Source organism: Raphanus sativus, unplaced genomic scaffold (genome assembly GCF_000801105.2).
Source record: "Raphanus sativus cultivar WK10039 unplaced genomic scaffold, ASM80110v3 Scaffold0532, whole genome shotgun sequence".
In the NCBI taxonomy this organism is placed as follows: Eukaryota; Viridiplantae; Streptophyta; class Magnoliopsida; order Brassicales; family Brassicaceae; genus Raphanus; species Raphanus sativus.
Window position 1 is genome coordinate 1 of NW_026615850.1, and position 15,144 is coordinate 15,144.

Here is a 15,144-nt window from a genome sequence, read left to right on the forward strand (position 1 = left end):
TGATATGGATAATGATGATGTTCGTAGTGTTGTTTGTGTTCGAAAGTGAGGCAAAATCAGAGGTGGAATGCAATGTCATTTGCCGTCTTCACTGCCAACCATCGTCATCAGCGGGAAAATGTTCCGACTGTAACAAAAAAATGTAATTAATCTTTACCATCCGCGACGAAAAAGATTCCGAAAATTTAAAACATCAACAAATAATTTGATCTACATAACAAATATACAACATATGCGATGATTGTATTGGTGAAAGACTTAATCCAAATGCATTAATTCAAAATTTATGTATTCTCTCTTTATAATATTATAATTTTTATGCTCACCCCCAAGTGACCGTCATATTGGTGAAACATAATTAACTTAAAATACATAAACATAACTATTTTGTGAGGGTTTAATTGGTTAGATCAATTTATTCGTATATACTTTTCACTGAGAAACATTTAGTTATAAAATTTGAATGATGCATAAATAGGATTGTCTACATTAATATTAAATTTTGTTTCATCAACTATATTCGTATTTTATATATATAATATATATGTTAAACTAAGGTTCCATATTTTCGGAAGTTCTCAAATATGGTTTTAGCGTCTAAGTTTTAAGATATATATATTAAACCGAGGTTCCATTTTTTGTAAACTAACTGAGGTGTTCTATATTGGTTACATATATTTTTCTTTTTAATCTTCTGCGCTACATCAATTAGTTATTTAACAATTATAGCTAGGGACGTCCAGATTGATATAATTGGTATAATTGACCTGAAGATGGTTGACCACGATCAAGGGGAGATGTAAGCTAGAGTTTTTTATGGTGCAAATGTAAGCTAGAGTTAAGAGAAGGGTCCGTTCAACCAATGTTTATATGTGTGATCAATAAAATCATCAAGGTTTCAAGTACAATATCATCCACGAATTAGTGATAATTAGTCCAGTGACCAAATATTTCTTTTAAGCTAAGGCAAACTGTCTCTCTTACCTTTATATTTTCTAATGCATATATACTTTTGTTATTGTCAACATCTAATCATTCACCTATACTTTTCGAAATACACGTACCTATTTATAATCATCTATGGCTAAATACAATGTCACTAAATTGCATCATACATATAAATCACTTATATATATATGGTACATACACCATGTGAATATCACATGGGTGACGAGTTGGTGAAACAACATGTATTCTATATGGTGGGATCCAATTCAAATGGATCTCCTTTTTGTGTTTTTATTTAACTACGTTCTTGCTTTTCATATTATATAAATAAATTATAATTGATATTTCTTATCGTAGCATGAAAGATGAAACTAAAGAAATAAAGGCTTGAGAAGGTGGCAATGCCAGCGCAGAAAGCTCCAAAGCCACGACATCCCTTCTGAATGTTACGTAATATATATCTGATTTTATTTTATCTTGTCTCATGTTCCAATTCATAAGGAAAACATATCTTATCTTCTGTACATTTATATACACACATTTGTGTGTGTGTGTGTGTGAAAATTTAAAATCAGACTAAAAAGAGAGAAAAGAAAAGTAAAAAATCTTTGCTATTTTGCCAACTTGTAGGTAAAAGAACTTATATTTCTTTCTTCTGTTCTTGACATGTTTCTTCTTTTCGACGAACTTCGTAGTCAAGTAGCAGTAGATAGATATGAGATGCTAACATGTTTCAAATTCGATTTTTTTACTATGCAAAACTAAGTCATATTATTCTATTCACCTAATACATATATGGATCAATACTTTAGGATCTTATGCCTTGGAGAATAAGTCCATCGACTTACGACTCTCTAGATTCAAGCAAATTAACAAATTTTAATTTTCAAAAAAGAAAATTGATATGATATATATGGCATAATCAAAATTCGAAATCTTAATTGCTTTGAGATAGTTGAAGAGGAACCATAAAATTGCACTTGTAAGTTGTTTTGTTATTTGTAATAAAAAAAACACTTCACCAGTTCTTGAGATTCCTTTACCAAGTGTGTCCTTACATGGATTTGGTAGTTACAAAACCTTTATCTATTTATTTGTTTATGTCCCCTTTAACTATATGCTTATTTTTCTAGAAAAAAAAGCGAAGAAAAACATAACATATGCTTGACCATCTCATTCATTGCCATTATCTCCAACAAAGTGGCTTTATGTCATCTGTCTTGATGACCCATACATGACTCATCCTTTACAAAAAAAAGTTCTGAAGTCTCAGAGCTTTGTTTCAACTGCCTCTGGTCTCTTTGTCTTTCCCTTTAAATAGCCATCCCACTACACAGCTTCATCGGTACCATCACACACAATCTCTCTCTCTTTCTCTCTCAGGATCAAGATCACTACTCAATCCTCCAAGATGACAATGAGCACAGTCCACCAACAAGTTCTTGCATTTCCTGCACTCAAGACTGCTCCCGCAGGTTACTTGCCTGACCCAGCATGCATCAACAAGCTCCAAATCCCTAATTCCTCCAAAACATCTCAACAAAGCAAGGGAAAATCGATTCTGCGTACCAATAGTTTCACGGATGGAGCTAGAGATCAGAGCAAGTTAGGACCAAAGCTGACAGAAACAGTCAAGAGAAAGCTATCTTTGGGAGCTAAGATCATTCAAATGGGAGGCCTAGAGAAAATCTACAAGAGGCTCTTCAGAGTCTACGACGAAGAGAAACTCTTCAAGGCCTACCAATGTTACCTATCAACAACCGCAGGTCCCATCGCAGGGTTACTCTTCATCTCATCAAAGAAAATTGCTTTCTGCAGCGAGAGATCGATCAAAGTGGCTTCTCCTCAGGGAGATCTCACTAGGGTTCACTACAAAGTGTCAATCCCTCTTTGCAAGATCGAGGGAGTTAACAAGAGTCGTAACACAAAGAAGCCATCTCAGAAGTACCTTGAAGTAGTCACGGTCGATGGATTTGACTTCTGGTTCATGGGTTTCTTGAGCTACAAGAAAGCTTTCAACTGCCTCGAGCAAGCTCTTTCTCTGGACCAATAACAATGAGAATATTGAAGAGGAAATATTTCATTTCTTCTTATTCAATCTAAGTATGTTAGGACAAAGTCTAGAAAATTCAGACAGTATTGTACAAACTCTTGTTTTTAAAGCTTTATGCCTTTTGTTATCAATTGTTGACAAGAGCAAGAGTTAATCAAGATTCTATAGTACTTTCCGTGGCAAGAAAATTTATATTTGATCTAAAAAGAAATAAGAGTTAACGTGCAAAAAAAAAAAAAGATACAACAAAGCTGTATTTGTTGGGTCTCTTTAGTTAGTCCGAATATACACCAGAAACCAAAAATGGTAACAAATATCTATTATCTTAGTATGAAATCAAACAAATGAAATGCATCGGAAAGTCACAATGCCAACGCAGAAAGCTTCCAAAACAACAACACGTCCACTTCTGCATGACTCAATTTCTCTGACAGATTCATAAAGGCGTTACGCAATATTTGATTTGATGTTTTATTGCTTCATGCACGTTCCAGTTAATCAAAAAACATATCGTATCTTCTATACCTATTTAGATATCTTTACAAAAATTAAAGTTAGGGTAAAAAAAGCTTTGCTATGTGGCCAACTTGTAGGTTAATTAAAAAAAAGCTTGTCGGAATCTAACGTCATACCGTGTGGTCATTTTTTGCTTTCTTTGATACTTTTATGTTCTTTTATTTTTTTCTTTGATCTTTAATTCTGAAATTATAACTTTGCTTTGTGATTTGATATTTGAAACGATCAATCATTCTTTTTTTTTGTAACACTAACTTATATTAAAAAGCTCCAACAGCATCAAAGTTTACAACTGAAGCAGAAAATCACGGAAGCATACTCGACGGTATAACGAAAATAGCAAGCAATATGAAACATAGAAGAAAGATAAAGCCTATAAGAGGCGAGTCAAGCTCAGCAAGATAAAGAACCCCGTGAAGAAGTTTCACCTTAATCCCTAAGGCGATTGTTCGCAAGAACAATTGATAGTCGATATCGACGTTGATACACCAATAAAAAGCGGTTGGACTGTTGCCCAGCAAGAGCTTTTGGTGAGAAACTCTCGGACTTTGAGCAACACCGAGAAGAAAAAGTCCTATCTGACTTGATTTGGCACTGAAGTTGGCACGATCAGTTCTAAACTCGACAAAGCTTCTCAACGAGACTAGGTGAATCTCAAAAGCTACCTTAGCCTTCATAAGGACGCTTAGGACAATGGAGTTGGATGACAGAATGAACGGTTTAGTCGGGTTGAAACCTCGGACCTCAACATTACCGTGTCGAAGCCAATAGTTTGTAACCGGGATACACCTGAGCATAACATCATCACACTCCTTCTGGATGAACGTATTTAAGCAAGCGTCGGGTAAGAGGCATAGAGTTTCAGTACGGTCGAGTCTCCTTGCACTAGACTTCGGAGTGTTCCTCCGATTTGTTGGAATGAGAACATATGGCAGTGGAGAAGCGAGCTGACCTTTTTCGATAGCAGCTCCGGTTTGAAGGTCGAGTAGTTGACTCTGTGAAGTTTTATTTACGTATTTACTGTAAAAAGCAAAGCAAGCATATGCTTGATCTCTTCTCATTGCTTTTTAACACACCAAAGAAAAGTAGCTTTAGCTATGAGACTTGATGACCCATCCATGACCACAAAGATCCTCATGTCTCATCAACTCTGAAGAGTTTTTTTTTGTTTTATAACTGCCCCCTTGTCTCTTTGTCTTTCCCTCTAAATAACCATTCTACAACACACGGTTTCATCATCATCACCATCACACACAATCTCTCTCTCTCAACTGAACTCAGCAGAAACTCTTGAGACTCATCTGAGTTACTAAAACATATATACACATCTTCAACTTCCGTTGTTTCTTCATGGAGATTCCATGAATCCACAACAACCTTACACGAAACTAGATGCTAAGGGAACATGTTTTGGTAAACTCCATTTCCCAGGTGGTAAACTCAGCAGAGACGATCTCTGAAGCGTGATCCTCCCTCCTTTGCTAGTCACATCTTGTCTTCTCACCTTTGTGGTCTTTCCAAGAAGCTCTCTTACATACCTCACATCTCCTGCAGCAAGAGCATAAGGGACTCGTCGTGTGGACGAGACATCAAGAAAAGCAAAGATCACGAATCTTTTGATTATATTGATATCAGAGTATATAACAAGAAAACTAATGAGACTCTCACATACAATATCATCCCACACAAGTGGGTTAATGGCGTTTGATGTTTTCACCACTTCAAAGTCTTCTCTCTTCTCTCTTCGCTGAAAGTCAAAAACAAAAACAAGAGAATCAAGATTTCCATTTTCAGTGTCATTCTATAATAATTTATAACAAAAGTGTAAAAGCTTTGTAGTGTATCTCACAAACAAGCCAGACCCATCTAGAACCAAACAGAGTAAGAGCAGCATTAGTAAACTTCTCTCTGAAATTCGTAAACGACCCAAAATCTTTCTCGATCTGCTCAAGAACACCCTTTTGAGGTACGTCTCCACCACCAGGTTGCATCGACTCCCAGAAGAAATCATGGTTATAAACCTTTTAAAAACAACAATCATGCCAACATTAGCTTGTGACCTGGGTGGGATGATGATGTGTACAACAAACAGGTTATAAAAAGTAAAGTAAACCTGCGCAGCGTTGTTGAACTCGGAATCCTTATGAAATGAGATAATTTTAGATCATAGTAAGGGTGTATGTCTCACAAGAGGATAAGGAGGAGTCTTTAGACCATAGTAACCTTCAACCTTTAAACCACCACGTGAAACCAAGAGAGCGTCTTCTCTGCTTATTACTCTAAACATAAACCAAAAATAACGAAAAATTCAAAAGCTTTAGTGATTGAAAGATAACAGATTCAATATGAAGTGAAACCACATGGGGTTTCAATGTCTCAGTGAGGAACCGAACCCGATGGACAAGATTGGAGGATTTCAAACGTAAACCAGAATCTAAAACAGTACAGAAACTGCTTGTAGTCACAAGACAAGAAGCCATTATTGGTGTTCCCTCCTCTCACTCTCGTCGCTATGAGTTGCTTCCACTCCTGGTTTTACGGAGAAAAGGACCTTATCAATCTGTTGGTTCGATCCGGTTTATGTTATAAACTATAAACACCAAACTGCATGTTTTTTAAATCCAGACCAAACCGGTAGTTAGACCAAATTAAACCATGAACAGAAAACATTTTTGGTTAGATAGATAAAAACCAAGTTTGTTTCTAATTTACTATCAAAATAACTTTTTAGTTATTTTTTCTTTTAATCATACAAATTATCTTTTTTTCTTCTAAATAATCATAACTTAAAACAAAAATATTAATTTTATATTTTAAATTAAAATATTCAATTAATATTTAACTTTTATTTGATTTGTACTTAATTTTATTTCATAAACTATTTCAAATGGAACTTAACTACATTTGTAAAATTTTAACTAAACTAACTAACAAAACATTATCCTATTAAACGAGTAAGTTCAATTGTATTCAATTGAATCCGACGGAATCAGATTGAATCTAACTGAACCATATTAACTTATGGTCCGAAACTTTTATAGTTCACTTACCAATACAATTTTTAAAATATTGGCTAGAAAGTTGGGTAAAGTTTTCCCTCCGGTTAACCAAAATAATGCCTAATGCACAATTTTCACATGTTTTCTCAGAAACTAAAACTTCCAATCTTCAGTATCAAACGCATTTAAAGTGAAATCACTGCTACTGATCAATAATTTTTTTTAATTTTTAATGTTTGATTTTTTTATAATTCAGATTTTAAATTAGCAAGAAACAATGATAAAACTAAGTATATATCACCTCAAAGGATAAACATTTACTCTAGGTCAACATTTTATTAGAGGTTTTACATGTGGTATACATTATAAATCTTCATTCTTTCTCTCTCTCTCATTTTGCTAAGACCATCTTTTAAGAGAGCTAAAACTGATACCAAAAACAAAGTTAAGGCGCCCAAATGAAAAAAAGAGGCCGCACATTCAAGCGCCAAAAATGAAAAAAAAAAGACAGCACATCTGAGAGCTAAAGATGAAAAATAGAGGCGGAATATCTAAGCGCCAAAAATGAAAAAAGAAGCGGCACATCAAAACGCCAAAAATGAAAAATAGAGACGGCACATCTAAATCTTCAATATCTTATCCAGACATTCTTAAACAATTTCTTTTGGTTTCATTAAATCATAATAAGTGTTTTTTTTAAATGTCTTATCTCGTTATTTTTCTGTAAACTAATTTAAGTAAATAACTGTTTGTCATTTATTTTCAGAATCTCTTGGCTCTTTATATTCTAAATTCAAAGAGAATCAATGGATCATTTTTGTGGTGTTGATAACTTGATGCCTACTAGGCTACTATTATAGTTGCACAACATGTGGATATTTCTTCACACTTTCGGTATACTTTACAAAACTTTGCCGCACCAACGTATGTTTTATTTTTTATGTTCAGTTAATTAAAATTATCTTTGTTTATACATGATAACTTTTCGAGAGTGAATTTAAACACGAAAATGTTTATGGCAGACAGAAACAAACTCTTGACTAAGATAAAAGGTTTCAATGAACACTTGCATGCTTACATATCAGAGATATAGAAAGAAATCAAATCATTCTTTTACTTACATATCAGAGATATAGAAAGAAATCAAATCATTCTTTTAACCATGACCTTTTCAAAAGAATTATCTGAGAGGATTTTAATAAAATCCAATTTATAAGATTGAAATTGGTTTAAACTATTCTAATTCGGCAAAACGGTTTAAATTGATTAAAATTGTTTAATTATGTTAGATTAAGAAGAAATATTATTACAAATATATAAATTTGTCTAATTTTGTATGTTTGTATATCTAATTTTGATTATTCTTCACAATAATTTTATAAGTAAACTTAGAAACTACAATAAGCCATATAATTGTATAAAATATACTATAAAATAAATCAACAATTTGCAAAGGACCCGTCTAGACTCCGTATAATCTGTATAATCGCTAGTTTTCTATAAAGCACCTAGTTATCCGTCTAAGATTGATTTTGCATATGCGTTTTTTTATCTAATGATGAACAAAGAAATTGTGGCATTTGATCTAAGAGTGAGGAGCTTTAGAGCTGTACTAGCATATATCTACATTTTATCATAACTATTTCAAATGAAAACTTTAGTAATTAAACATAACTATGTTTGTAAATTTTTAATAAACTAACAAACAAAACACTATTTTATTATATAGTTATTATTAAACTCAATTGTATTCAATTGAACCCGATTGAATCTAACCAAACCATATTAACTTTTGGTCCAAAACTTTTCTAACTCACTTACCGATCCAATTCCCAAAAAAAATTATTTAGAAGGTTTCCCCTCCGGTTGACCAAAATAAACCGGAAGGAAAGCTGTGTGAGGGTTTTAGCAGCTACTACTGAACAGAACGTAGTGTATCCTCTGTTGAAGCCGTGATCTAAAAGACTTAAAAGCTTTTAAACCCTCACTCTTCTTACAGTTATCCGGATTGTCTTAAAAAAAAAAAAAGTCAAAATCTTTTTTTTTTTGAATTCCTGTTTGCTAAATGGCCGGAAGAGCTGCGACATGGTCGGCTAAATGGGCGAGAGAGCTTTTACTGAAAAGGGTCTCATCGAATCCTCCTCTTCATGGAGCGATTCGAAACTGTTCTTCTTCAGCTCCTGGAGCTTCCTCTACTCCTAAAGTCCCTCACTTTTCCAAGAAAGTAAGCAGCTTTGATGGAATCTCTTGTTGAAACTAATCAAATGCTTTATATAGTTATATCTGGTGTAGTTAGAGTTAGATCACTTTGGCTCTTACAAGGGCAAATCAGTTTCTCAGGTCTCAAGTTAGTTAGCTTTGTCTGAATCTTTAGGGAAGAATATTGACAGGAGCTACCATTGGTCTTGCCATAGCTGGAGGAGCTTATGTCAGTACTGCAGATGAAGCAACCTTCTGGTACTTCATTGCCTGATTACATTACATAATCTGTGTCTTTTGCTCTCATTGTTAATATACATCTTGTGTGTTGTCACAGTGGGTGGCTATTCTCAGCGACAAAGGTTGTTAACCCTCTCTTTGCTCTTCTGGACGCTGAGTTTGCTCATAAGCTGGCCGTCACGGCTGCGGCTCGCGGGTGGGTGCCTAGAGAGAAGAGGCCTGATCCACAGATCCTGGGACTTGAAGTTTGGGGAAGGAAGTTTTCAAACCCAATAGGACTAGCTGCTGGTTTTGACAAGAACGCTGAAGCTACAGAGGGGTTGCTAGGACTTGGGTTTGGCTTTGTTGAGGTTGGCTCTGTGACTCCAGTCCCACAGGAAGGCAACCCCAAACCACGCATCTTCAGATTACGTGAAGATGGGTGAGGGCCACACTTAAACCTTTTAATGTTTGTGTAATCAAAGAGGTTCATGTCTTGATGTGTTGTTGTCCCTTCTTGCAGAGCTATTATCAATAGGTGTGGATTCAACAGTGAAGGGATTGTTGTGGTTGCAAAGCGGTTGGGTGCTCAGCATGGTAAACGAATGTTGGCGGAGACGTCATCTCCAAGCGATGAAGTGAAACCAGGGGGAAAATCTGGACCTGGTATACTTGGGGTCAACCTTGGAAAGAACAAGACAAGTGAAGATGCAGCTGCTGATTATGTCCAGGGAGTTCATAACTTATCCCAGTATGCTGATTACTTGGTAAAGAAAAGAGCATTCATTTGATCCAATCTAATGTAGCATAGAATGATTTGTTACTGATTTTTTCATTTTTCTCTACAGGTGATTAATGTTTCATCACCAAACACAGCAGGGCTGAGGATGCTTCAGGGGAGGAAACAGTTGAAGGATCTTGTGAAGAAGGTTCAAGCTGCTAGGGATGAGATGCAATGGGGTGATGATGGTCCTCCTCCTCTTCTTGTGAAGATTGCTCCTGATCTGTCCAGAGGAGAGCTTGAAGATATTGCAGCGGTGCGTTGTACTTAAGAAAAAAAAAAAAAAACTCAATACTACTTTCCAGCTTTTACAACATTGTATTGTATTTGATTTATGTAGGTTGCTCTTGCTCTCAAGTTGGATGGGCTGGTGAGTTATCTTTATACATATCTAACTCGTGTTTCATCAGTTTTTGGTTTATGTTGTAACTTGTAAGTCACGGTATGTAGCAAAACCATAAAAGCTTCCTCTGATGATGATACTGTTTTTTTGTTATTTGTTACATAGATCATATCAAATACAACACTCTCGAGGCCAGAACCTGTAAGCAACAGCCCTGTGGCAACAGAAACAGGTGGTTTGAGCGGGAAGCCGCTCTTTAATCTCTCCACCAACATGTTAAGAGAGATGTACACTTTGACGCGAGTAAGTGTTTTTTCTTTTTATATGATTCACTGTTATTATACCAAGGAACCAGAACATGCCTGATTCGGGTTATTATTGGCTATTTTCATTACCTCTTTACTTAGGGAAAGATTCCACTGATAGGCTGCGGTGGTGTTAGCAGGTAAACATCTCTTTGACATGTTTTTTATATTGTGAGGAAAAACAGAACACAATAGTTTGATTCAGATTGAATTGTTTGTGTGTTTTTTCTTTTTTTGTAGTGGTGAGGATGCTTACAAGAAGATAAGAGCTGGAGCTACACTTGTTCAGCTGTACACTGGGTTTGCCTATGGTGGACCTGCTCTCATCCCACAAATAAAGGTTTGTACTGGTCTTTCTTTCTTGGATCAGGGAAGTTTAATAAGCATAGACAAGTCCAAAAGCTGCATTCACAAAGTTGTAATGAACTCTGCATATTGACTTCAGATAATGTTTTCATTGATACTAATGTTAATGTCAATTTTATTTGGTGGCAATAGGAAGAACTGGTGAGTTGCTTAGAAAGGGATGGCTTCAAGTCGATTCAAGAAGCCATTGGTGCTGATCACAGATAGTGGAAACACGAACAAGAACACAAATACAGAGGAGAGATACTCATTTGCTTTACAGCCAAAACATTGATTCTGTTTGTTTCTTTCTACATACACAATAACATCATGGCTCGTCTCTTTTCTCTTGTTTAATGGGAAATAAATAACTAAGCAAGATTTGTTTTTCTCACGGTAACTAGTTTTTAACCTTTTTATCTTAATATTACAGAACAAGTTCTTCTACCACACAAAACACATCCCGGTTGAGATATCATAAGAGTCGTAACACAAAACTGATCATACACAATCTCAAAACGTCAAAAATAGTAAAAGCCAATAGAGAAAGAAGAATTTTTTCAAGACGTGGTTGCAGCTTGTAACTGTCTAACTTTACTCTGCAAGACCATCCCTGCTTCATCTGCCACGCTTTTCTTTTTGGCCAACACCTGCATCGAATCCGAATAAACATTCTTCAAGCTTAGGTAAAACTGTAGTCATAGGTCTTTCAAAACAAAAGAGTATTCGAACAATCTTGGCACTCATGCAAGATTTTGACGGTTAATAAACACTCATTGAAACTGTGAAAGACAAAAAAAGCAAACGGGAAGGAGAGAGAGACCATGCTTTCTTTATACGGAAACAACAGTCAAGAACTAAATAACAACTACTGGAACATCAAAACCATATACTATTGAACATTACCATCAAAATCATATACTATTAAACATCAAAATCATATAATAATAACAACTACATGCTCGGCAGACATTAAAGTTTCATCCTTTAGACAATATACTATTGAACATTTACCTCAAAAAGCTGTTCATAGTTGGATTTCAACAAGTTAATCTTCCTCTGACAATAGTCTTTACCATCATCCATTGTTTTCTACACATATCAAAACACTTATCAGCTTCGTTCACAGGAAACTAGACTCTTAAAAAAATCACATTCTAATGTGTGGTACCTCGATGAAGTAACCAGTGCCGATGTCAACAAGAACCTTGTCAGCTTCGTCGAGCGTCCCAGGCACGTAGAGAGACGCGGTGAGTGGCACGAGCATCTTCTTGCCTTGAGGTCTGAGGGAGAGATCGTTGAGAGCTCCCGCGGCGGATTCGAGGCGGGCGTTGGCTGTGCGGATGTTGTTCAGACTGTCTTGGAGGAGGTTCACTTCGAGATCCGCTTGCTCCTTCAACGCTTTCAGCTGATCGATTCCCATCTTCTCCATCTCTCCTCTCGCCGACGATGATGATGACGCCATTCTCTTTCTTTCTCTCTTTTAGCGGCGTCTCCTCCGTGTCGGCTGAGCTCTGCGGCGAATGTACTTTGTGTCCGCTCCGAGACTTTTTGTCTGGTCTCATTAAGTGGAGTCCAGTGTCGGAGACGATGTGTGGCCCATTAACCCCCTTATGAAGGCCCATTTTAGTCCGCTTACTGGAATTAGTCGGGCCCATTAGGCCCATACATCCATATCTGCTACGTTTCGAATGTTTTTATACACGTCCACGTCGATTTAGATTTTGTGGTTCATCTCTTTTAATGTGCGAGTGCCATTATATATCACGCAGTGTTCTAAAAAGCGGTTTAGGCGGCCGCCTAGGCGACGTTTAGGCGCTAGGCGTTATAGGACCGTGGCGATTACTCTTTAAACCGCCTAGATAATTACAATATTATAATAATAAATAATATATAATTTTTTATTCATAAATTATAATAATTAATATATTTTAATATATATTCTTATGAAAATAATTTTTATCATATATACATAATAGTTTTTACTATTATTAAGTATAAAACATTACATATATTTAATATATTGTTATAATTTATAAACGCCTAAACCGCTTAACTAATAATCTAGGCGTCCGCTTAGTCGTTCTAGGCGCTAGGCGTTAGGTCGCCGCCCGATTAGCGCCTAGCGCTTTCTTGAACACTGATATTATCACGTAGTACTAGGTGATTTTCCCGTGCTCATGCACGGATATAAATATTTATAAATTAAATAGTTGATTGTTATTTAATTTTAATTTTGAATTAATTTATAATTTGTATGCATAATTTATACTAATAATATTATACTATTTTAATCAGACATATGATTTTAAATAAGTTATCATTTGGGTATATTGGATTGCATCAATCAATTTCTCTAAACTCAACTAATATTTTTTATTTTAAATATATGAAAATTATGATTATTTGCTTTTACTTTGGTTGTTATCTTAGATATGTAAATATATTTGAGGAAGATTATGTATAACTTAAGATATATTGTGCTTAGAATGAAGTAAAAATAAACTAAATATTTGATTCTAAATTACAAAAATTAAACTATATGTTGATTTTTAAAATAAAATATTAGAAAGTAAAACGATAATCAATTGGAAGTTATTTACATAAGTAACTAATACTTTTTGGAACCTCATGAACACATATCAATATTTACAATAACTAAAATATTTAAATAATTTTATGTCTTATATATACTAAATGGTAAACTGAAATTTATGCAAATAATCCTAAAAATGAGAATTCAGATTTGCGTTGGTATTTTGATTATGGTTATATTAACTGTGACAAACATAAAACATAAAATTTAATATTAAAAACATTTTTAATAATGATAATATATAATATATCTACCTTGTTAAATTATAGTGTTATGTTAATTTAAAATTTTTTAATTATTTGATCAAAAGTTAATTTTACTTTATTTTTAATATCTTTTTAAAATAAACAGTTTAATTTTTGTGATTGTATTTTAGAAATCATATTATATAAGTAAAATATAATTTATAGATTACGAAATCACATTATATACAAATATATATTTTCATCTAAGAAAATATAGATATAAATAAATACTTTATTACTTCAAAAGTATATATTTATGTTATTTAAAATAGTCTTAAATGGAATATTTCTATTTTGTGAAATTTCTTTTTTTTAATGAAATCTTATTATATAAATATATATTTTCGTTTTTAATTTTTTAAAAAAACTTTATAAATGTTTCTTTTTTATTATATATGTTATTTGGAAAAATTTAAAAGGAAACTAAATAAAAATTTCAATAATAGTATCTAAATGTAATTTTTTTTAATTCATTAAAGGTATCAGCGTAATCAACCATCGTGAGAGTTAACGTGAGCGCAACACATAGAAAACTGACTTCTCAAAATAATATTATAGAGATTTAAAAGTCTGAGTTATAAGGGCAGGCGCATCAGTAAACCCTTTGTGGGGTTCATGATTTTAATTTTTTAAAATTTTTTTTTATTTTTTCGTTTGATTAAAGAAAAAAAAAAAGTACGTGGACTAATCGCGGGCGCAACACGCGGCGAGACGGGTTCATCGGTAAGAACCGCAGCGACACAGGTTCATAAATATGCAAATAGTTTAATATTTTTTTTCTCTCGATATTCGTGTGAACTTCTATTAAAAGTCTTCAATGCGTATGGCCTAAGTATCTCTATAATGGATTTTACCATTTTTAGTAATCAATTCTTTCTCATTTTTCTTGGTAAGAGTACAGAGAAACTATTTGGTAGTACATTTAATACGGCAAAGAGCTGGTAGAGTGATGCTATTTACTTACGTGTGTCGGTCCAAAATATCATTTATATAAAATTAATTTCATTAGAATACTGTGCCAGCCTATATAAATTATTTTGGACGTATAGACTAGAATCGGAGCAGATCAATTATTGGGTTTTGGGGTCATTTTAGATGATTAGACGATTAAACAGTTACGGGATGTTTGATACGAGTTGATTAGTAAGATCCCCACATGTAATTATTTGCACTAGAGCTGAGTGTTGATTACTCTAATTAAGAAAGAAAAATATTAAAACACCAACTTTTAGTTAAGATCTTCCTATTAATGGAATTTTGTTTTCTTGGCCAAATCTGTTTCATTATTATCCAAGAAACATAACTAATCTTGTTTCTTTGTCAACAGAAACCCATCTAATCACTTTGATAGTATTCATCAAAATAGAATGATTAGTGAATTATTAATTTGCATATAACAGATGGAGTTATGATCGAAGATATGAAAATACAGCTAACATCATCTACGCATTAATCATTAACTGTAAATATAGCATACTTTAATACTCTATATTTTTTTAAAAAAACTCTAATTTATATGCGTTGCATGACAAATTTTACTACTTCAAGCTTTAAACATAATATTACAAGGATTAGAACTTTATTTTCATACCTGT

General features: G+C 34.0%; 3 protein-coding genes and 1 pseudogene across 3 annotated transcripts; 2 read left to right on the plus strand and 2 right to left on the minus strand.

Moving 5' to 3' along the window:
• The first annotated feature begins 2,225 nt into the window (after positions 1-2,225).
• LOC108825702 (putative GEM-like protein 8) lies at positions 2,226-3,171 on the plus strand. Its single transcript, XM_018599042.2, has one exon. It carries the CDS (start codon positions 2,360-2,362, stop codon positions 2,999-3,001), a length of 642 nt encoding a protein of 213 aa, XP_018454544.1. The 5' UTR covers positions 2,226-2,359; the 3' UTR covers positions 3,002-3,171.
• A 127-nt stretch (positions 3,172-3,298) lies between these two features.
• LOC108825252 (superoxide dismutase [Fe] 3, chloroplastic-like) lies at positions 3,299-6,058 on the minus strand (annotated as a pseudogene).
• Positions 6,059-8,397: 2,339 nt separating this feature from the next.
• LOC108827957 (dihydroorotate dehydrogenase (quinone), mitochondrial) lies at positions 8,398-11,089 on the plus strand. The gene is made up of 10 exons (XM_018601485.2): positions 8,398-8,740; positions 8,891-8,973; positions 9,053-9,376; positions 9,458-9,701; positions 9,783-9,971; positions 10,056-10,085; positions 10,224-10,361; positions 10,466-10,503; positions 10,604-10,703; positions 10,862-11,089. Exons 1-10 carry the CDS (start codon positions 8,582-8,584, stop codon positions 10,934-10,936), a joined length of 1,380 nt encoding a protein of 459 aa, XP_018456987.1. The 5' UTR covers positions 8,398-8,581; the 3' UTR covers positions 10,937-11,089.
• Positions 11,077-12,262, minus strand: LOC108827960 (prefoldin subunit 5). The gene is made up of 3 exons (XM_018601488.2): positions 11,880-12,262; positions 11,723-11,800; positions 11,077-11,358 (listed from the first exon to the last, which is right to left on the minus strand). The coding sequence occupies exons 1-3, from the start codon at positions 12,171-12,173 to the stop codon at positions 11,269-11,271; spliced, it is 462 nt and encodes a 153-aa protein (XP_018456990.1). The 5' UTR covers positions 12,174-12,262; the 3' UTR covers positions 11,077-11,268.
• Positions 12,263-15,144: the final 2,882 nt, after the last annotated feature.